At 39.7% G+C, this 22,390-nt stretch overlaps 1 protein-coding gene across 9 annotated transcripts in view; it reads left to right on the forward strand.

Moving 5' to 3' along the window:
• Window positions 1–20,998, forward strand: part of LOC148014701 (uncharacterized) — a 54,979-nt gene extending 33,981 nt beyond the window's left edge. For all 9 annotated transcript variants that reach the window (XM_087667148.1, XM_087667155.1, XM_087667153.1 and 6 more), the window contains one exon: window positions 19,591–20,998. In XM_087667148.1, the coding sequence (XP_087523274.1) occupies window positions 19,591–20,725 (1,135 nt within the window). In that variant the 3' untranslated portion in view covers window positions 20,726–20,998. The remainder of the gene's footprint in view (window positions 1–19,590) is intronic.
• Window positions 20,999–22,390: the final 1,392 nt, after the last annotated feature.

Consider the following 22,390-nt stretch of genomic DNA (forward strand, 5'->3'; position numbering starts at 1 on the left):
GTTCTAGGACCTAAGGATGGGTGGTGCCACTCCTGTAGTTCTTTTCTTGTGCTCTCAAGCAACCAGATGCTGTAGGAAATCTGCCACCGTCTTCACTAGACCAGCTCTCGCCTTGATTTTGAACCAAAATACTTGATGATTTTCAGACCCCAATATTCCCCCTCTGATCCCTCCTCTAGATTCAAAACTTGACCTAGCTTCAAGTCAATCTGCCAACCTGTGACTCCATTCTTCAACCTAATATTCCAATTCCTACAAATTGATGGCTAGTTTATCTCCTTATCTCCATGCATAGATCTCTCTCAGCTATTGATAATGCCTCTCAAAAGTAGAGAATGTTGATCTCTTCCTCTTGTGTGTAAGAGAAGGGGACTTAATAATGGGGAAATACTAGCTACACTGGCTGGTATATATGGTGAGAGAGACTTAATTTTTCATTATCATATAATTAATACAAGTCTTCTTTCTCCTTCACCTTTCTCTCCAAGCTTCCATGTCTTCTCTCCCTCTCTTCCAGACTTTCTCTCTCCATTTCTAGTCTTTCTCTCTCCTTGTATATGTCTTTCTCTCTCTTCTACTCTTCTTCTTCTTCTTCTTTGCAATCTTCTCTCTCTTCTTTCTCTCTCTCAGTCCTTCTCCTTGACAATTGAGCATTAGAGCCTAGGTTCTTGGTCCCAATTAGTCCTTCATTTTACCCAGTTACAACTTTCTAGTCACATGGAATTTTGAGTCACAGGTACATAGGTACAGGGAGCAGTAGGGGAGCTCCCAAAGATTTTTGGACCACAAGGGCTACAAGAAAGAGCATTAATGGTGGCTTGGACCAAGTTTGGAGGAAGGAAGACCAACTTTGGTAGCTCGTGGGCCATTTTTGGCCCATTTTGAAGGTAAACTCTTAGTAACCATGGTCATAGGAGTTAGAAGAAAGTCTAGTTGGCGTTAATTTTCAGGTAGGATCTTCTCTCTCCTCATTTCTCAAGATTCTTGCAAGCATCCACGGAGGTAATCAGCCCCAAATCTTGCTCCCTTCTCTTCCATGGAGTGTTAGCCTTCTTCCTTGCATTTCTGGAATTCAAGAGCAACCAACCAAGTAGTGTATAGGCTGTAGTGATCATCCCCAACCCTCCAGAAGCAGCCCTCATAGGGGACTGCTAAAGAAAAAAATGCAGCCACACAGCAAGGCCTCAGTGAATTTTGAAGAAGTTGCCAGGTACAGATCTATGAAGTAGCTGTCAAGAACAGTGGATTGTTTTTGGCAACCCATGCCTGACACTAGAAGAACATCATGACTGAAGTTTTCATGCATGAGGAGGAACATTAGCAGTGTGCCCTTCCTTGGCATTGGCTCTATTTTCCCGTCTGCTAGTTTGAGATGTCTCCTGTAGCCACTGATCTAATAGGTATAAACCTCCTAGCTTAAGGAAGCGCTTTAGAAGATCGACCTCCTAGGTGCAGGCTAAGGCAATGAACAAGCATACTTTATTATTGGAGGCGGTACTATCTTAGCAGCAAGCCCTCATTTTGCAAGTTCTTGCATGGTTATTTGTGCAGCTCCCCATGGGCAAGGACCACATGGCATCCACAATTGTTGTCTTGTTGATGGTGGGCATTGACAGTAGAGGAAGAGGACTGATCATCTTCTTCCATCATGTCTTCTTCTCCTTAGATTCTTCAAATGGGCAATCAAGCTATTTTGTTGACATGCTCCCATTGCACTGGTGACCATTTGCAACTGTACCTCTGTGAAAGTGCTCATCAAAGTTTTCTGTAATCGTCTAGTTATAAGTGTAAAATGTGTGGGAAGTTGTATACAAAGATGGACCAGAATGTTGAGTCTCATCTACCTCAAGGTTTGTGAGCATATTTCCCAATTGGTTGCATAGAAACATCAGTCTCTACTGTGAGAGGACCACGTCAGCTTCAAGGATCTGTTGAGGTGGGAATATAAAGAAGGATGGTTCTAATCTCACAGCTGTCAACTAATCCTCTTAATCTTGGGATCAAGGGCTACTGTACCTTCTTGTTGCATGATCACACTTGGCAGGTAAAGGCATTGGTGGCAGAAGGGTAACCCCCATACTTGGGTTTTGGCTTGTACTTGCTATTGTAGCCTGTCTAGAACCTGTGGCAGCAGATGACAATAAAGCCTCAAATGGGTTTACACGATAGTCAGATAGGGAAGCTAATGTACATCATCCAAAGATACAGCTTATGATTGAAATAACAAGGCATGAAGCAAAGCTGAGTGAGGGCATAGTTTCAAAGACACGACTTATGACTTAAATTACAAGGCATGAGCAAAGCTGAGTGAGGGCACAATTTCATTTGATTCTAAAATTTCTGGCAATGGCCAGTCCTGTAGAACTAGGCATCATCAAAAACCTCAGCTAGAGAACTGTGGGCTAAAAGAAGGGGGTTCTAAACATAGTTAGAGAAGAAGTAGGTTTTGATGCACATGTATATAGCAATGGGCAAGTGAATGTAGGCTATGATTGTAGTTGGGGTCCTGTACGAGAAAGGATGTGAAGAAGTGTTGATAACAGTGAATTATTTTCTTGCAACAATAGACCGTGTGTTTTGAGACATGGTACAACTCTATCGGCTTTGATTTTGTTCCAGAGAACAGTTGAAGGGGAATCGTTCAACAAAACTTCATCAGACATATCTTCTGAAGACTGCATGCCCACCGCTGCCACTGTCAACTACAACCAGAGTCCTGTCATTGCTAAGATCATATCTCCCTTTTTGCAAGCAACTGTGTTTGTCTTGCAACTCTTCTGTCTTTAAATCTGTAGCAGCCCGACCAAATGCTAAATTCTATTCTTGTCAAAGTACAAGCAGATGTACATCCATTGCCCTGAGTAGCTCCACTGAAGTGGCATTAGTGGCTACAATCTTCATCAAACAACACAAGGTAACGGATTCTTGGCTCTCATTCTCTCCCATTAAGCCTCTTGTTAAATCTTATCCACTTGTTTGAGAGGATGCATGAGTCAAAGTAGGTAATAGAAGTCCCAAACATTGTATGCATGCTGAATATTAATCTCAGTCATTCTCATTTGATCTTATGGCATTGGAATGGATTTTATTCATACTGAAGCTTCATTGAGATTATATTTTTTCTTACCCATAACTCATTTGGCTTCTTGTGAATTGGCTGAGCCAAGAATTGATTAAGAAATCCATTGTATAAGGGTGAGTTGGCAGTGAGTCACTGCCGGTAAGCTCTCTATCCCTATTCCCAATTCCAATTCCATGCACTTCATGAAAAGCCCAAAATTTCCATTCCTAAAATGCATCTCATGCTGGGTGTTTAATTAATAAATGTCTGCCGTGTATATTTCGGGTGAGGAAAAGCCCGATGCCAGGTGAGGTGGCAAGACAAAAGAGGGGTGACCCCCCCTTGCCATCAAAGACCTTAAAGGGATGCACAACCCGGCCTGGGGGGAACTTTACCCACATCCCGGTGATTAGAGCCCAAAACTCATTTGCAGGTGCAAGTATTTCTTGGGAAATTGAGAAATTGACTTGGCATGATGGAATTTTTGATGACTATGGCATGATACACTCTTGTGTGCATGGGATATATGGATGTACCTCAGCAAATGCATCAGCAAATGTATCTTTAGATACACATGCAGCTATGTATGCAGTGATGTATGGGAATGCATTGCTTTACTTGGGTTGAAGATGGATGTATGTTTCATTGGATACACCTATGCAGTCATATATGCAGTAATGATAGTGATTATGCATGTATGAGAGCCTATCTTGTTTAATATGGTCATGGGAATGCTTATTCTTATGCTCAGTAATGTTGAATTAATGCCAAAAATTCTAAGGGATGCTCAAGTGATGCATGATGCTATGCAAACAGTGAATCCCATAGTGCAATAGAAGGGGAACCCAATTTCAGCCCTCTTGTGACTGTTTCAGGGTGCTGTAGAGAAATTGCTTGCATTTGCAGAACTGTTGTCACTCCCAAGAATTGAGGTGCTAACCTTGGAGAGCACCTTTAGGAATTTCCAAGAACCCCGCTCAGTTTTGGATACCCACTTGGAGTATACTAAATACCTACAGCCCAAAATAGGCCTTTTCTAGGTGTGGACAGTGTGCTGGACTGCACAGAATAGTCCCACATTTCGGATTATAAAAATTTCTATATTCAACTTGGGAATTCGTGCCAATGATCATCTTGAAGAGGGCATTTCTGCCTCCGTTTTGAACAAAAAATTAAGTCAATCGGAGTTGTCTAGCTCTAGTTATAGCCAAAACAGTGACAGGTGGTCTCACGGGACTGCACCTAGGCATGGCGGGTAATAGGGGGAAAAACAAAGAAAATGAAGATCTTCAGCAATAGATAAGAGATGTGCACAACCGGAGGGATGACACCAACTTTGAGGTTGAAGAGTAAGACCTCTCTCACTCCATGGGAAGTCTTAGTGCACTCAATTATACCCTCAGTTCACACGAGACTAGACATGCGGAGAGGCATAGGGAAGTAATGGAAGGTCAAGCTCAAATGGTGACGGAGATGCGCCAAATGACCTCTACCATGGAAGCACTTGTAGCCAAGTTCTCAATGTGGATGGATTCCCAAATGAAAGGCAAGGAAAAAGAGGATAGACCAAGCATGCAAGCTGAATCCCATCCGTGAATGCAGCCTATGCAAGTACCCAAGGTATTTTGGGAAGAGCGGGCATTCCCAACATCAACTTTGAGCAAGGAGAGCCCTCACAAAGGCATGAGAAGCCCACAAACAATGGGATGAGAAGTAACTCTCAGCCACCACCCGCGCCCATGCCACCTATGCGTGCTCAGCCGTCTTTTGGAAGGAATCACTCGAACAATGGGTCATTTCTTGGCAGCCCAATGGATTAGCCCCACTTTGGGTATATGGGACAGCCCCCCAACCATGAAAGGGAGTTGAGAGACAAAATCATCTACTCAAAGTTCAATGGCCAATCGTCCTCCCCGACTGAATTAGAAGAATGACTCTTGAAGCTTGAAGACTACTTTGACATAATGCTAAGAAATGATGATCAAAAGATACACTTTGCCACAATACACGTAGAGGGCTTTGTCCACATGTGGTGGCGGTACATAAAGAGGGAAAATTAGTAGCTTGTTGACACTTGGGATGCATTCAAAGCTCTTATGATTCAAGTCTTTGTATCTCTAGTTGAGAAGGAGAAGCTTGCAAGGCAATGGTATGGCGTAGAGCAACGTGGGATGACGGTGCATGACTACACAAACCAATTCCTCAATCGCACAATGTATGTTGAGTCCATTAGTGACGATGCAAAGCTTCACAAGTACATTTACAGTTTGGATCCCCAACTCTCGGCTGATGTTTCAGCCCAAAGTCCATCAGATTTGTTCAAAGCTATTGAGTTGGCTAAGAGGTACTCTCGTAAGTACCACCGAGATGCTTCATTTCAGCATGGATAGCAAAGAGGGGCGTCTCAACCACTGTTTGGGCAGTAAAGAGGACATGTGCAGTCACATTTTGGGCAACAAAGAAGTGCTGTAAGGCCCGAGCAGTTTGGGGCAGGTTATGGTGGTTGGAATTTGTATTTGTCTTGGTAGATAGTGGTAGCACACACAGTTTCATAAATAGAGTAGTCATGGACAGGCTAAAATGTTTTGTCTCTGATTTACAGCAACCAATGAGGGTGCAAGTGGCCAATGGGAGTGAGGAAATTAGTACTCATGTATGCCCAGTTGTACATATTAAGCTTGCTGAAAATTATGAGCAAAAAGTGGATTTGATTGCACTCAACATGGGGCCAATAGACATTGTGTTGGGGTGCGATTAGTTAAAAACTTTGGCACCATTTCCATGGATTTTTCATTGTTGTACATGCAGTTTTCTAGGGCTGGACAGCTTGTTTACCTACATGGAATTAAAAAAGCAGTGAATTTCAGCTTATTACAGCCAAACAGCTCAAGAAAGAGTTCAAGAAATACTTCGAGATTTTTGTGCTGTAATTAAACAAGGAAAATGTAGATCAGTCCTGAAAAATGCATGATAATTCAGCCCTTACGGCTCTACTTGCGGAGAGATTTGTTTTAGTTACCTAAAGCATTACCTCCCAAGAGAGCGGTTGATCATCCCATTGATTTGGAGCCCCATTCCAAGCCGGTCAATGGACCCCCTTACAGGTTGTCCAAATGTGAAAGAGAAGAAGTGGCCAAGCAGGTCAAGGATTTAGTACATATGGGATTCATTGAGCCTAGCTCATCCCCTTTTGCATCACATGTCTTGCTAGTAAAAAAGAAAGATGGCACTTTCAAGATGTGCATTGATTATAGAGATTTGAATAAGATCACTATCAAGAATAGATACCCTATTCCTAGGGTAGATGACCTGTTAGATGAGTTGAAGGGAGCTAAGTATTTCACAAAGATTGATTTGAGATCCGGCTACCATCAGATACGCATACATGAAGGGGACGAGATAAAGACTGCATTCAGGACTGATCATGGGCTCTATCACTTCTTAGTCATGCCCTTTGGCTTGACCAATGAACTAGCCACGTTTCAAAGCCTCATGAACAAAATACTTCAGCCTTACTTATTCAAATTTGTATTGGTATTTTTTATGACATCCTCATTTATAGTCTCTCAAAGGAAGCTCACCTTATGCACATGAGGCAGATATTTGATATACTTAGATAGCATAGAATCTTTGCTAAGGAGGCAAAGTGTTTGTTCATGCGGACTGAGATTGAGTACTTGGGACACATTGTCAGTGAGGCAGGCATTAGAGCTAGGACTGAGGTTGAGTACTTGGGACACATTGTCAGTGAGGCAGGCATTAGAGCTGACCCAAAGAAAGTGCAGTGTGTCAGAGATTGCCCCACACCCCCAAATACTACCTCTTTGAGAGGATTCTTGGGTCTCTTCTCATTTTACCACAGATTCATTCGGCACTATGCCACTATTGCAGCCCCTCTCACTAATAGGCTAAAGAAAGAAGCATTTTTCTGGGATGCATTGGCAGATACAAGCTTTAATCAGCTGAAAGATTTTCTTACTTCAGTCCCTATCTTGGTATGCCCTGATTTTTCTAGGGAATTCACCATTCAGTGTGATGCTAGTGGGAGAGAAATTGGTGCAATCTTGCTGTAAGAACATGGAGTCATAGCTTTTGAGAGCCAAAAGCTAGCTGAAAATGAGAGGGTTATGAATGTCTATGATCAGGAAATGCTGGCCATCCTTCATGCCATCAAGAAATGGCATCATTATTTGTATGGCAGCCGATTTAGAGTGAAAAGCGACCATATAGTACTCAAGTAATTCTTGTCTCAATCAAATCTGACTCCGAAGCAGAGGAGATGGATAGACACCTTACAGAACTATGACTTTGACATCACTCACACTCGTGGGAAGGACAATGTAGTGGTTGATTCCGTGTCTAGGATGTCGGCATGTAAAGTCTCTGCTATCATGGAGTTACACAATGATTGGATACATAAGCTTCAGGAGGCTTACCTATTAGACGTTGATTTCAGCAATGTATTTCAGAAATTACAACAAGGACAATGTGTGGAAAACTCTTCGTATCAGTTGAAAAATGGGCTTTTATGGTATAATGGCCGAATTGCCATCCCTCATGCCTCCCCATTCAAGCAGAAAATCATAAGGAGATGCATTCAGCCCCTATAGCTGGTCATTTGGGAGTCTTTAAGACCTATGAAAATTTTTCTAAAAGCTTTTACTGGAAGGGCCTTTGAAGAGATGTGAAAGACTTTGTCTTAGGCTGCATGCCTTTTCAATAAAATAAGGACAACACCTTAAAACCATTTGGTTTACTTCAGCCATTGCCTATGCCTAAAGGCAAGTGGACACACATCACTATGGACTTCATTACCGGCCTACCGGTGACCAAGAAAGGTTGGGACAGCATCTATGTAGTTGTGGACAGACTCACAAAGGAAGCCCATTTCATTCCCACAAAGACTCAGTATAATGCTTCTCAAGTAGCCAGCCAATTCATGGAATATGTTTTCAAATTACATGGCTTACCACAGGTCATTGTGCATGACCGAGATGCTAAGTTTATGAGTAACATTTGGCGGGCAATTTTTAGCTCTATGGGCACTCAATTAGCCCCTTCCACTGCTTACCATCCATAGATAGATGGTCAGATAGAAAGGGTTAACAAATGGCTAGAAACTTACTTGAGGCATTTCTGTCATGATGTGCAACATGCTTGGGACTCATGGTTACATTTGGTTGAGTTTGCCTATAATAACTCTACACATGCTAGCATTGGAGTTTCACATTTTGAGGCCTTGTATGGCTACAAGGTTCCCCTTCCTGTGATTATCTTCAATGATAAAATAAATCCACAAAGCATGGAAGAATTGAATAGAATGCATGCCTTACTTCAGCAGTGTAAAGCTAACTTGAAGAGAGCTCAAGATCAAATGAAGCTTTATGCTGATGACAAAAGATAGGATAGGGAGTTCCAAGAAGGGGATTTGGTGCTCTTGAAAGTGCCTAAGTCTAGATATGCCTCACTTAAAGATGAGTCTAGCAATAAGTTGGCACACACGTTCTATGGACCATACAAGATTATCAAGAGAGTGGGAGACTTGGCATATAAATTGGCATTACTCCCATCTACAAAGATCCATAATGTCTTCCATGTGAGTTAGTTGAAGCCCTTCATTGGCTCAGCAGTGGACTATGTTGAGGAACTCCCACCGATAGATAAAGAAGGCATCATTCAATACATACCCGAAAAAGTCATAGGACAAATGGAAAAGAGGCTTTGCTCTCGCTCGATCATGGAATACTTGATTAAGTGGCAAGGTTTACCACTCGAGGAAGCTTCTTGGAGGCCAACTTCAATTTTGGAAGAGTTTCCATACCTTTTAGAAGCAAATTTGGCTGAAATCTAGCTAACTATGGCCCTGTCTTCCTCCAGACTGATTGCAGACAACACTCTATTTTAAAGCAGATTGTATTCTGCATTACGGATAGCAATGCTTACCATACATGGGCTGAAATTACTTCTCGAGAGCTTCATTTTGATGTATAGAACACCCCATTCAGAGCCTCCCACAGAAAGTTATGACAGATTCACTACAGTAGGGTCCTGTAGTAAACAATATGATTTCCATTGTCTGCAGCCTACATTTACTCTAGATATTTGGGTCAAAACTCATGTTTATAACTCCCCAATAAGGTGCATGTATCGTACATACCCCATGACCTATCATACACAATAATACCTCTCATTCATTAGTATACCCTTGTAATAATGCCGCAGATGATCGGCCCCTCCCAGTTACCACACATGCCCAAATTGTTTTTGAGGGCAAAAAGCTTCCGGTGGGAATGGAATGTAAGAGAGGGGGACTTAATAACGGGGAAATACTAGCTACATTGGCTGGTATATAAGATGAGAGAGACTTAATTTTTCATTATCAAATAATTAATACAAGTCTTGTTTCTCCTTCACCTTGCTCTCCAAGCTTCCATGTCTTCTCTCCCTCTCTTCCAGTCTTTCTCTCTTCATTTCTAGTATTTCTCTCTCCTCATACCCATCTTTCTCTCTCTTTTGCTCTTCTTCTTCTTCTTCTCTGTAGTCTTCTCTCTCTTCTTTCTCTCTCCCAGTCCCTCTCCTTGACATTGTGTACTGACGACCGCCACTTGATGGGGACTAGCTAAGGCGTACGATGCTCTTCTTCTTAGCAGGGGAAGCTATCCTCTATTATTGTTGCCGATTCTCTCGTGCAACAGATTGTAAGATTGTTGTTTCTGCTTCCTATACCACACACACTTTAAACCTAACTTGCCTGCTCCATTTCTTCCTTTACTAGACAAACAAGCTATCATGCTCATGGCAATCGATGCAAAAGAAAATTGGTCCCAATAGCATGGCCTCCAGCTCTCCTATACCTGCAAAACTTAAAAAGCACACCCTCCTCTTCTTTTGTTGCAGTATGAGGCCACCTTTCTTCTTCTTTGGTGTGTTTAGAGCTATTGAAGAGTATTGATCTACTCATCATAGTGCATCAAGGCATTCAAAGGATTTCTTCTATCTTGATCTTGCAGTCATCTTTATTTGTCCATAGCAAATAGTTGACGTCGAAGTCTTTCTACCTGCCTGACAATTGTGTCTATGAACAATAAAATCTTTAACACTCTAGTTTAACTACTTCACAGTAGCTGATGTAGTAGCTCGGCTTGGCAGTGTAATTTCTCATTGTTTGATCCCTCTCTTTTTCTTAAATCTTCCTGCATCAGCTCCTATCAAGGAACCCAATGCAAATCAATTGGCCCATGCTGCCTCCCAATTTTGACTTAGTATCCCCCTGCGAAGCCTTTGTTTTTCCTCATCTCTTCCTTATAGAGCTCTCTAACTCCTCAATACAATGCATGGGCTTTTTATTTCTGCTTCAATAGGCCAAGAATCTCTCCTTTGTTAACATAGCAACATCATGGCTATAAAAGCACATAAGTTGGATCTGATTTACCTTGCCTATCTTCGAAAGCCCTGCTCATGTAAGTCAAAAGCTTGCATAAAGACAAGCTTTTAAAGCTAGCTAAAAGAGCTAGAAAAGCTAGCATACCTTGATCAAAAAGCTTCCATGATTCTCTAAGTCTAGCACCATCTTTCATTAAGTGCCACCTATTCTAGTGTATTTTGAGTGGTTTAATTGACATGCGAAATCATCATTGGTGAGATAGCACTGCTATTGCTCTCCTGTTCTATCATGAATAATGAACATACCTGTCCTTATGAAGAAATTGGAGTTGATGATGAATGATGTGCTTCATGGAATGCTGTAGTCGTAAACTCCTCTGCTAAAGGTCTCCCTTCTCCTCAAACTAGTAATAGTCTTCATCATTTTGAGAAGCTTGGTAACATACACCAAAAACATGGATTTGGGGTTAAGACTATCTCTCCTCGATATGTTTCCCAATGCACACAAGTCTAAGGGTGAATGAATACCCTTTCCTAAGGATCCCAAGCATTCTTATGAGCTAGCACACACAGACATACACACGGTTATTTGCACCTTAGTACTACTCAGGGAACACAAAATATTTAGGATGGAACCAAGCAATCAAATTTTCAAACTGACAATTCAAAGTGAAAAAAAAAATGAAAAGCCACACACAATGGAAAAAAAATTCCTAATGACGTTGACTAATGAGTTCCAATTCCTGGTGAAAAACTCCACCCTTAGGTTTGTAGTGGTGGACGCGCGACGTCACAATATCGTTTACATCTATGTAGTTCTTGCCCAACAAATCTCAGTACTCTTTGACCATGTTCATTAGCTTGTTCTCATTCTTGCTAGTGAGGTCTACTACACTAGTAATAACCTTGGTGTTTCTCCATCTTTTGTGAGGTTTATCTCCTTCATTTTTGCAAGCCCTTCAATGGGCTTGCTCTATTTTCCTTGTCTCTTTGCACTAAGAATAATTATAATATGATCCCCTAATTAATGTGGTTAGAGACAGCTTATGGTTTTTGTTGATGTCTAGCATCAGAGTCTAAGCTAAGTATTCTTTATCCACCTTCTTCACAAGACATATAAGTGTTTTGACCATTGTAACTTCAATTGTTTTTAAGATTTACACATATTGATAAGAAAAACTTCAACTTTGGAGGGTTTTGGATTTGCCAAGATTGTTTTGATTACTCTTCCATTTTTGTGATAGTAAATAGATTCAACGTTAGAGTCTTTAGCACTTTCTACACTAATGTTTCATCTTCTACTTCATTGTCTTCTTCCTCCTCAAAGTACTAAATCTATTTTAGGAATGTAAATAAGTCATTCTAGTACTTGATCAACATTTGATGTAGCCTAGTCCATTGCTAATTGGGACTTTCCAAGAGCTCTATATCAATCAATAGGTTAGCCTTGCATTTTTCCTTGAGGCATGCTCATCATTATGTAAGTATTTTCCAAGGTCATATTCTAGCAAAGGGTGTGCAAGAGCATTTTATTGTCGCTAGGCTACCTTAATGGGCTATTTTTTATCAGACTATAGGTATTGAGAACATTTCTATTTGAGGTTTGAGTATGTGTGCAATGGGCCCTTGCGTTCCCTTTTGAGAAATTTTTTTATAAGCCTCACAATACTCTTCTTCTTCCAATGAAGAGCCTCACAATTCTCTCCTCATTCCATGAAGAGTAGGTCTAACATTGCAAGAGTGTGCTTCTAGTCCTATTCATCCTTGAAACAAGTAAGGTACCTATTAAGTGGTTCTTATGCAAGAGAATTATTTTTTTCTTCTCTTAGTATGCTTTTGATTACATTCAAGTCCACTCAAGTGGTTTTCTAGCATTCCATCTTGACTCAAAAGACAACTTTTTTCTTTCCCAAGGAGACTAGACCATTATCCCAATCCTCAACAAGTCTTGCATTCTACATCCAAGGGCATCTAAGTAACAAATTAAGGTGAGCTCTTGTATAACCATGAAGTTAACATAGAACTTCATACTTTGAAGATTTGGTAAGTTATTCTTTTAGTACTCCTAATGGGTAGACCTTAAATGCATATGGTACATTCAAATTGAAATGCACTTCCTTGATGGAATAATTTCCTTGAGCCTCAAGAACTACTCAATTTATAATGCTTACTCATGCTCTAGTATCAATGATCTGCTCTCATATACAATCATCTAGGTCTTCCATAAGAATGTTGAAATGACACTCACTTCCCTCCCAAAATGTGTTTAGTCCTAGTGTCCCTTGACTTGGAGTTAGGATAAGGCTAGGTATGTCACCCCACTAAGGTTTGTAAGAATTTGCTATACCGATCTTGAATCCTTTGACCCACGCTTTCAAAGTCTTCCAAATAGTTGGATTCCCTTTAGTAGGGTGCTTTATAGGACAATCACGTTGGTGAAGGCTAGGGTTGTGATAAAATTTGATCTAATGATCAAAATTGGAAAATATTGGTCCTAATGTTGTGGCTATACCATTGTGCAAGGGTGTGCTCTAGAGTGCTTCTTGAACATGTGGTTCCAGATTAGGTCTCCAAAATGTATGGGAAGAATGATTGGAGTTGATGTACAACGATGGATAAACCAAGTGCACTTCTACCTTCCAATACCTTCTCTTCCTAGAACTCCACTTATGCCTTCTTAATCTATTTCTTGACCTTGTCAAACACTTCTAGTTGACACTTTGGGTTAGGATATTCACTCAATTTGCCTCTACTGCAACCTTTTTTATGCAAGGTGCAGTAGTACAAATCTCTACACTTAAAATGACTACTCTTTTAGGAATTGTAGTTATTCCTTCCCTCTTGGACTTAAGTTCAAATCATTTCTTCCTCCTCTTTGAGCTGCTATGCACATCCAAAGAATGATGACTTCTCCTTTCATTTAGATACTTTTTCCTATCATTGATCTACTAGATGGGCTGATAATGCTAACTTGTCTTTTCTTACTTTTGGCCGTTATGATGGTGTTGATAGGTATCAAGATGTTGTCCTTGTCATTTATCACCTCTAGTTTGAAGAGATTTAGGGGTACCAAATTGTATTTCATCAAACAAGATTTTTTCTTAGGAAATTTGGATTACATATGTGTGATTCCCTAGGTGGTTTTAGTTCTTGATAACATTTAGAGGACACATCACCTACTTATTTTCAAGTCTAGCATTCTATTGTCTCATGGGGTTGGACTATTCCTCTTTCCCTACCACATCCTAGCATCATGATAGGAATCGGGTGATAGTATACATTTCTTCCTTTAGGGATTCCTCAATTAAAAATCATAGGAGAATTTCTAGGAGGATGAATCCTAATAGAACTTAAAGGTATAGGTATTCTTGAGGGGTTAATATCTACTCTAGAGGCAGTTAGTTAAGTGGAGTGGATAAGGCCAAATTTTGTTCTCCTCGATAAAGTGGCTCTCTATTTGGATCTAGATAACAACCGTTTGCACATGGAGCAAGGTAGAAAATCATTCTTTAGGCTCTATATCAGGTTGTATAATGGAGAAAGTAACCACAAAATGTTTATGCTTGATTAGTCTAGAAACTTTTGATGGTAGATGGTCTCTACTCTAATGTATGCGCATCATGCCTTGTCTTAAGATTGTGGTTGCTTAATGGCCTCCACGAGTTTATAGAGCTCTACTTGCTATTGTTTGAAGGTAGTCAATATGTCTTAAGTTGTGGTGATTTATTCTTTTCTCTTTTGATTTAGAGACGAGGTTGTTTGCCTTGCATACTTGCTCAAATTACTATATGAAGCTATAGGGGGCACCATTTGCTATGTACTTACCTTGGACTATGGGCCTTGGTTCTTGATGTGATACCAAGCCTTGTTAGTAATGTATTTACCATTTCTGAACCTCATTAGAGTATGTTCAAGTTATCAAGTATCTTGGAAATGTTTTGTACAAATCATTGGACTATTCGGCTAGACCTATGCTCAAGATCAATATGCTAATGTCACTGACTTCCTATTGCATCTTAGCTTTTTACTACTCAATACCTATTTTGACCTTAAAAAACTTGCTAAAGTGCTCTTACTTTAGTCCTTTAGGGTGAAGAGTCATTGTTGTATGATTTTGTGGGCCATTTTAGTAAGATCAAAGACCATAATAGCATGGAAGTTGTCTCAGACTCCCTTAAGACTTATGAAACATCATCCATAGTGTTAGCTTTGTATGAGATTGCCTCTTCATATAGAAGGTGGATAAATCTATCAATTAGTATTGGAACTAGATAACTTTGATCTCATGATCTCCTGAGGTGCACTCAGGACTAGGATTGCTCCCATTAGATTTGAGATCTTCAAACTATTATGTAAGCACATGAACCCATGACTCTTGGCTCTTAGCTAACAAAATAACTCATTGGAGACCCTTTGCAAATTTTATCCTTATTTTCTCTAGGGTTTTTTAAGGCTCAATCCTCACAACATGTTTTTCCTTTGATGAGTTTTTGTTTTTTTGAATGTGTTTAGGTTGTGTCTTTGTTTTGATTTTATATGTAGTTCTTCCATTAATAAAGTATCCCTTCAAGGTTTTATTTTGGTCTCATCCTTTTTCGTGAAGTTTGTTATGTTAATTATGTAATTTGGTTTTTCCCACAAATTTTCATGATTCACTTTAACTTTCAAATGTAATTCAATATGCAAGTACAAGCTGTCCTCATTTCCTTTATGTTGTATGTACAATATGTATGTGTGCTAGTGTCCTTTTGCTCAAAAATTATTTTTACTTTTTGTAAATGAAGTATTCTAGGGCTCAACCAAGTTGTCTCAAATATGTGAAAAGGAGTGTAATGTGTGAGTGACTTAGGCTTTTAACTTACTTGACCATGCAAGTCACTTCTTACTAGCTCAAATTCCAATTTTGGTTTCATACGTCAAACGAAACTTTGATTGCTTACATATGCAATTAGTTCTAAACAAGTAGGCTTGTAAAGCATGGCTATGCGGATCTTATTGTTTGTCTCTCAAGGGAATATAGGTCACTCTTTAAGTGACTCAAAAGAGGTCTAGAAGTTGTGGTGATTGAGGGTCGGATGACCAATCCACCTTGGAGGCTTGTTTGCTATAGCCCAATAGCTTTTTATACACTTATAGGCTAGACTAAATGTTTGATTTGAGCATTGCAAGAGATGCCCAAGTTAGCTTGATTTCAAGTTCTCAAATCAATTGAAAGAGATGGGCTTGTCTATGGATAGGTGACCTCAACTAGTTGTTCTCAGGAGTGGATTTTGAGTGATGTGGCATTGTCTCAATAAAGACAGAATATGATTAGGGTAAAGGGTGACTATTATTGATTGAACATAACCACAATGTCTTAGTTGCCACATGTTCTAGATCTCAATGAGTATATTGCATTTACATGAGGTGCAATCAAGTGCATGAACGGGTGAATGGGTGAATCAAAGTGTGATTAGGGTAAAGGGTGATTCATATTGATTGAACCTAACCACAATGTCTTAGTTTCCACATGTTTGAGATCTCAATGAGTATATTGCATTTACATGAGGTGCAATCAAGTGCGTGAATGGGTGAGCGGGTAATGAGGACAAGAGTGGATAGTGATGTAATGTAATGTGAATTTTGATGCTCACAAGTGGGTGATTTGAACCTTGCACATGAGTGGAGCATGAGGATGATGAGCACACAAGCGGTGTGTGTTGTGTAGGAGTGGGTGGGTGAAAAGGAGATTTAATGATCACACAACTAGATAGATAGGAGTTAGTGCTCATGAGAAAGTGGATTAAATTGAGATCACAAGTGGGTGATGGGCCTAGCTCATGAGTGACTGAGTACATGATGCACCCAGAGTGGGTTAAGTGAGTTAAGCATGCGAGTGGATAGTTTAATTGAGCATGTGGGTCCTTAAGCATGCAAGTGGTTTATGTGGACAAGCACATGAGTGGTTGGTGAAAGAGGGAAGAGGGAGAATCTATGAGTGAGTGAGTGAGTGAGTCATAAATGCTGGCATGGACTCCAAGGCATGTAGCATACTATTTCAATTGCGTTATTCCAAATTAGTCAAGAAAGAATAGAAAAAGGAGAACATGAATAGAAAATGACTTTGAAACATCATGCTTAATCTTGAGAATTTGATGTTGGCCTCTACAATGTTGAATCCAATCCCCTTTACTCTTACTACACTTAGTGTGCCTCCTTTTCTATTTCTTTGTTGTAGCCCCTAGCTACCCCCACAAGTATATGTCTCTTTTTATCCTCTACTCCTTTATTGGTCATGGTTTGTTGATGATGTTCATGTGAGGGTGCTTGATCTAAGGCTATTAGGGACTATGTCAATGATGAGAGAGGTGTAGGCTTGGGTTGAGAGGGTGATGATGGTAGCTATTTTGACATGATGATCAAGCACTCCCTAGTAGTGGGACTATGTCAATGATGAGAGAGGTGTAGGCTTGGGTTGAGAGGGTGATGATTGTAGCTATTTTGACATGGTGATCAAGCACTCCCTAGTAGTGGGAACTTTATGATAGCCACAAAAGTGTGCTTGATGATAATAATAGGATGCTTGATGACAATGATAGGGATGCTAGATTGTGTTGCTAGGTTGAGGTGAAGGTGATTGTCTAGTAACGATTATAGCAAGGGCCATAGGTAAGAAATTTGTGTAATATGCTCATGGTCAACCAATGTTCCAATACCTTTTTTGAGTCATTTATTGCTTCTTTTTGGAGGGTGGTGAGCTAGTTCTCATGCAACCAATTATAGTATGGAAGAGAGGAAGCCTCACTATTTAAATTGCACACTCGTCAAGTGCTTGCTCACTTCATGGAACTCTAGTTGTGCAAGAGATGAATGTAAAGAAGAAGATTATGATGATAAAGAGGAATGAAAAGAGTTTCACCTCAATGGCTCTCTCAGTCTCTCTCATCCTCGTTCATTTTTCACCTTTTATACATTAGGATTAGGGATAGGTTTTGCACTTAGAATTGGGCAACCTACCCTTCTTTGTGACTCTAGACCAATCCTTTTGTTAATTCATGCATATAATAAGGCTTCATAGGTTGCTTGATGATAATGATAGGGGTGCTTAATTATGTTACTAGGTTGAGGTTAGGGCAATTGGCAGCAAGTCTAGTAGCAATTATAGCAAGGGCCATAGGTAAGCAATTTGTGATATAGTAATATGCTCATGATCACCAATGTTCCAATACCTTTTTTGAAGCATTTATAGCAAGTCTAGTAGCAATTATTGCAAGGGCCATAGGTAAGAAATTTGTGTAGTAATGTGCTCATGATCAACTAGTGTTCCAATACCATTATTGAAGCATTTTTTGCTTTTTTTTGGAGGATGGTGAGGTAGCTTTCATGCAACCAAGTTTAGTATGCAAGAAAGGATGTCTCACAATTTAAGTTGCACACTTGTCAAATGATCGCTCACTTTAAGGAACTCCATCTGAAGAGAGGAAGGTAAAGAAGATAATAATGAAGAAGAGGAATGAGAAGAGCTTCTGATCCTCAATGGCTCTCTCACTCTCTCTCTCATCCTCATTAATTTGTCACCTTTTATACATTAGTATTAGGCTTAGGTTTTGCACTCAAAGTTGGGCACCTTGCCCTTCTTTGTGGCTCTAGGCCAATCGTTCTCTTCATTCATGCATATAACAAGGCTTAATTGGACCAAGCCTAAGTGAGTTAAATAATGCATGTATGTCACACTCATGGGTCTTCAATGGTGGCTCCACAAATGATTACAACTTGCACAAGAGGGACACTAGCTCTCATAGAAACATCACATCCTTGAATTTTTTCTCTAGAACTTCAACATATGCTTCCTATGAACGAACAGTTTCAAGTATAAATGCTAAGCTTCTAGAAAGAATAGGAAAAAGTTTGGGTTTTGGCACCATCTCATGATCATCTTTGCTTCAATTTCTCTTCAGTAGCCTCCTCACTTTTCTTGTGAGGGTTAACACCATTGCTTGATTCATAGATTTGTTTATTAGAAGCTAGTGCTTCTAACTTTTCCTTTTCACAAGTAGCATCTCTTTCATTTGGTAGTTTCTAATATTTTTGTACTATAATGAGTGCTAAAGATACCATGGCTAGTGGTGGTAAAAATTTTTGGGGTTGATTCCTAGAGTGAGTGATGGGTTCCCAGATCTATGAAAAATATACTTTACTAAGATATACCATGCACACTATCAATTACTTGAGTTCTTTGATACATATACACTTGGACTTGATCACATCAGCTAGATGTTTATGCTTTTTCTTGGAACATAGCTAATAACATCTACTTATTAGCACTAAATTCTATATTTTAGTTGAGTCTTCTATTAGTGATTAAGACAACCCATGAGGCTCTATTTGATTCCTTCTTTTATTTTCCTAATGGTACATTGCAAACTCTCTCTTACAAATCGAATAGCAAAAATATGGAGATACTTTGTTCCATGAAATTAGACATAGTCATGTCTCCTTATAATGCGGTGTATCCTTTTCTATCTTTGAACTACATGACCATAAAATGTGTTAAGGCATGCAAGTTCATTCCTCCGTAGTACAAAAGACACATCAGAAAGGTAGGGTGGATGCATGCATAGATAGTGTAACTACATAACAATGGAACCTTATATAGGCTGCTAGACTTACAGAATGGAAATGTGGAGTGGATAGTTAGCATACCTAAGTAAAACGAAACCTTGTGCAAGCTAAATTGACAGAATGTAAATATGGAACTACTAAGTAGAATTTATGTAGGTTAGATTGAGAGAATGCAGTATGCAGCTAGTCGTTAGAACTTATGTAGCCTAGACTGAGAGAATACAACCATGGAGTCAGTAGTTATTGTATATCAAACTTCAAAAAAAGCCGCATGAGTAGTGTTCTTATTATGATTCCAGTAACATTCAACTGAGAGTAAACCTCAGAGCATTGGTTATAAGCCATTTTAATCTCTAAGATCATTCGATTCGAGGCAGTCCTAAATAAGTAACCATCAAAGTCATCAATCTCGCAGTCTTGTTATAAAAGTCGAGGACACGATGGTGCCATGCCAATGGCGCCTCTATGCCGCATTTCAATTCAACCCTCCATAAAAGCTCTTAGAAAGCTATCTAATCTGCAAGTGTACACGAATTGCTTGACAGGTGGTGTGAAATAGCTGCCCATTTGGAAGGGAGAACCGACAATGAAGTGAAGAACCTCTGGAACTCAGTGCTCAAGCGGAGGTCTAGTTCTCATGTGCAGAGATCGGCCCATCATCATCATCGTCATCGTCTTCATCCACATCAAATACAGTCTGAGGATATTCATTCTCAGCAAATTAGAAAGGAGGGCCAAAAATATTCTGCTAGTTATTCCACGGGTATCAAGAACGGAGTGCTTAAATCAACACCGGCTGATGATGATGATGATGATAATGATGATCAGCTGACAACAAGTAGTATTGCCAACAATCAGTACACACTCGATGGCATGGTCAACGTTGGTTATGATAAAGAGCTGTATTTTGACAGATGCAGGAGCTTCGGTAGGCCACCTTCAGTTTATATGCAGCTTCCCTTATCAGGCGCATTGACACCTAATTCCTCGCCATTAATGGCCTCATTATCACCATCTTCATCTTCATCGTCATCGTCATCATCATCCATCATGCCCGACTTTGCATCTCCACCACCTCACACTATTCCATGGAACGACTTGCAGACTACTGCAGCTCATCTGCATATGAACCAAAATACTGCAGGCCAACTCTACTGCAATACTCATATAATGCCCGCCTTAAGCCTGGATCACCTTGCAGGCATCGTGATCCCGAACATGGGGAGTGATTATAATCTTAAGCATGCACCCCAACAGTTTCTTCCAACTGTTAATCCCGGCCACAATGCTTCTATTCTTACATCACTACCAGATTGTGATTCGCTTCAACTAAAGCTACCTGCGAGAACCATTACTAATGAGGCAATATACTCTGCAGTTGACATTACATCTGTACTAGAGCTCGGAGGCACTAATTATGGAATCGAGCATGATTATAAATACAGAGGTGAGCAAGATATTGGATGTGGCAAACCAGAAGCCCTTACCCACTATGACAAGTCGACTAGATCTATCGATCCTCTTGATGATGACGATAATGATAACTATGACAGGCTCCTGACAACCTCTGCAAGCCTGCTTGATCATCTACTGGCCCAGGACTGCCTAATGATAGGCTTATTTACTAATCATGATCAAGAAAATGTTCAGGATCAAGAAGATAGCACAATCCGCTACTAGAATCTAGTCATCAAATGGATCAGATCACTGGGAGTTGTCCCTCACTATTTAGCAGCTTATTAAATACGTCGAGGCTTACTCTACGATAATCATTAGCTTTGTATGTATGTTGTGAGTGTGATCGTGATCATCATGCTTGGATACGGATTCTTTAATACCTGTAAACCTGATGATACTAGCTACAGATATGTACAGGACAGTGAACACGTACTTGGTTGTGATATCAATACGTTTATACTTCGTTTCACACCCACTTGAGTCTTCCATTATATTGCGAACATGATCTTAATCTTGAAAATCAGAAAATACTTATCCTTCACATATCTCATCGGGTTTTGGAAAACACGTCTCGTGTTGCATTAATTGAAAGAAGGAACCAAAAGTAAGCTTGTTTGGGTTCAAGTAGTAAATTGCTCAACCCCCTTGATATTTAAGCAAGGCATGCATAAATTAGATATAGATCACGCTTCTAGTTACTAGACATGAGCTGCATATGAGGTCGCAAGTTTGCTAGAACATCCGGTATAAGCTTACATATTTTAAGATATTTGTGGATGGGTCAAGTGATAAAAGTAAAGAGGCTCATCTATTATTAGAGGATACTAATATCCTACAAATGTAAGCTTTGATAGTCAACAACCTTATCCATCCGCCTCTCACTTTTTTTCCTTTGGGAAGAGATGCTAAGGTGTATTAAAAAGTAATGTTAGTAAAACTTGGGAAAATGGGAAGCTTAACCGTTGGTGTGATTCTGAGCTACTTAGTTAGGTTGCTTTAAACAACTAAATACAAAGCTACTTTCTAGGATGGAGCATTACCTAGAAAGTACGATAGTAGCTAGTTGTAGGCTTCTTTTACCAGAGCCTTGGTAAGATTGATTCAATGGTGTCTTTGCTTATATGAATCTTCTTTCATATTCAAGTTCTATGTAGACTTCCTCTTCGATCATTCTCAATTTTCCTAAGCAATTTATCAGTTTCTTTTGGCATGCACAACAACGCCAATTTTACAACTATGTATGGGTTCAACAATTTGATTATTAAATTGAGTTTTATTTGTACTTGAGGGGAGATTTGTACTATTAGATCGTGTTGCTTTCAATCTTTTGTTAAAGTTCTAGATCTCTCTCCAACTCTTTATACATTTTTTGAACATTAGATGGGACTTTTTCAATGTATTTACTTCAAGGGCATTATGAAAGATGTCAAACCACAGTGAGTCTTGCAAACTCTAGGTTAAAGTAAAGTTCATAATGGGTAAGAGGGTTGCCAATCCTTTATGTAGCATCCATGCCAACCATGGATGTTTCATTAATGGTAAAAAGATTTTGATTGTCACATTGCCAATATATCCAAAAGCAAGAAACATTGGGTCTAGCTGTTTTCATCTAGGGACCCTTTTAACTTGACGGTCACATTCATCTATCCAAAAGCAACAAACATCAGGTCTAGCTCTTTCCATCTTCCATCTATGGCCCCTTTTAACTTGAAATTTGAAGCTTTCATGGATAGATATAGTCCTAATCCCAATTTCATTATAAAATCTTATTACCATCTACCTAACATCCAACTTGCTTGCTATCATTGCAAGATTAGGGGGACCAAGTCCACTTTCCCCTTTCAGCAAATGAGTGCAATATTCCCACAAGACCTTAAGCATCTTAAA

The sequence above is a fragment of the Lygodium microphyllum genome, chromosome 25 (assembly GCF_053477565.2).
Source record: "Lygodium microphyllum isolate KBCC chromosome 25, Lygodium_microphyllum_v1.1.10, whole genome shotgun sequence".
Taxonomy (NCBI): Eukaryota; Viridiplantae; Streptophyta; class Polypodiopsida; order Schizaeales; family Lygodiaceae; genus Lygodium; species Lygodium microphyllum.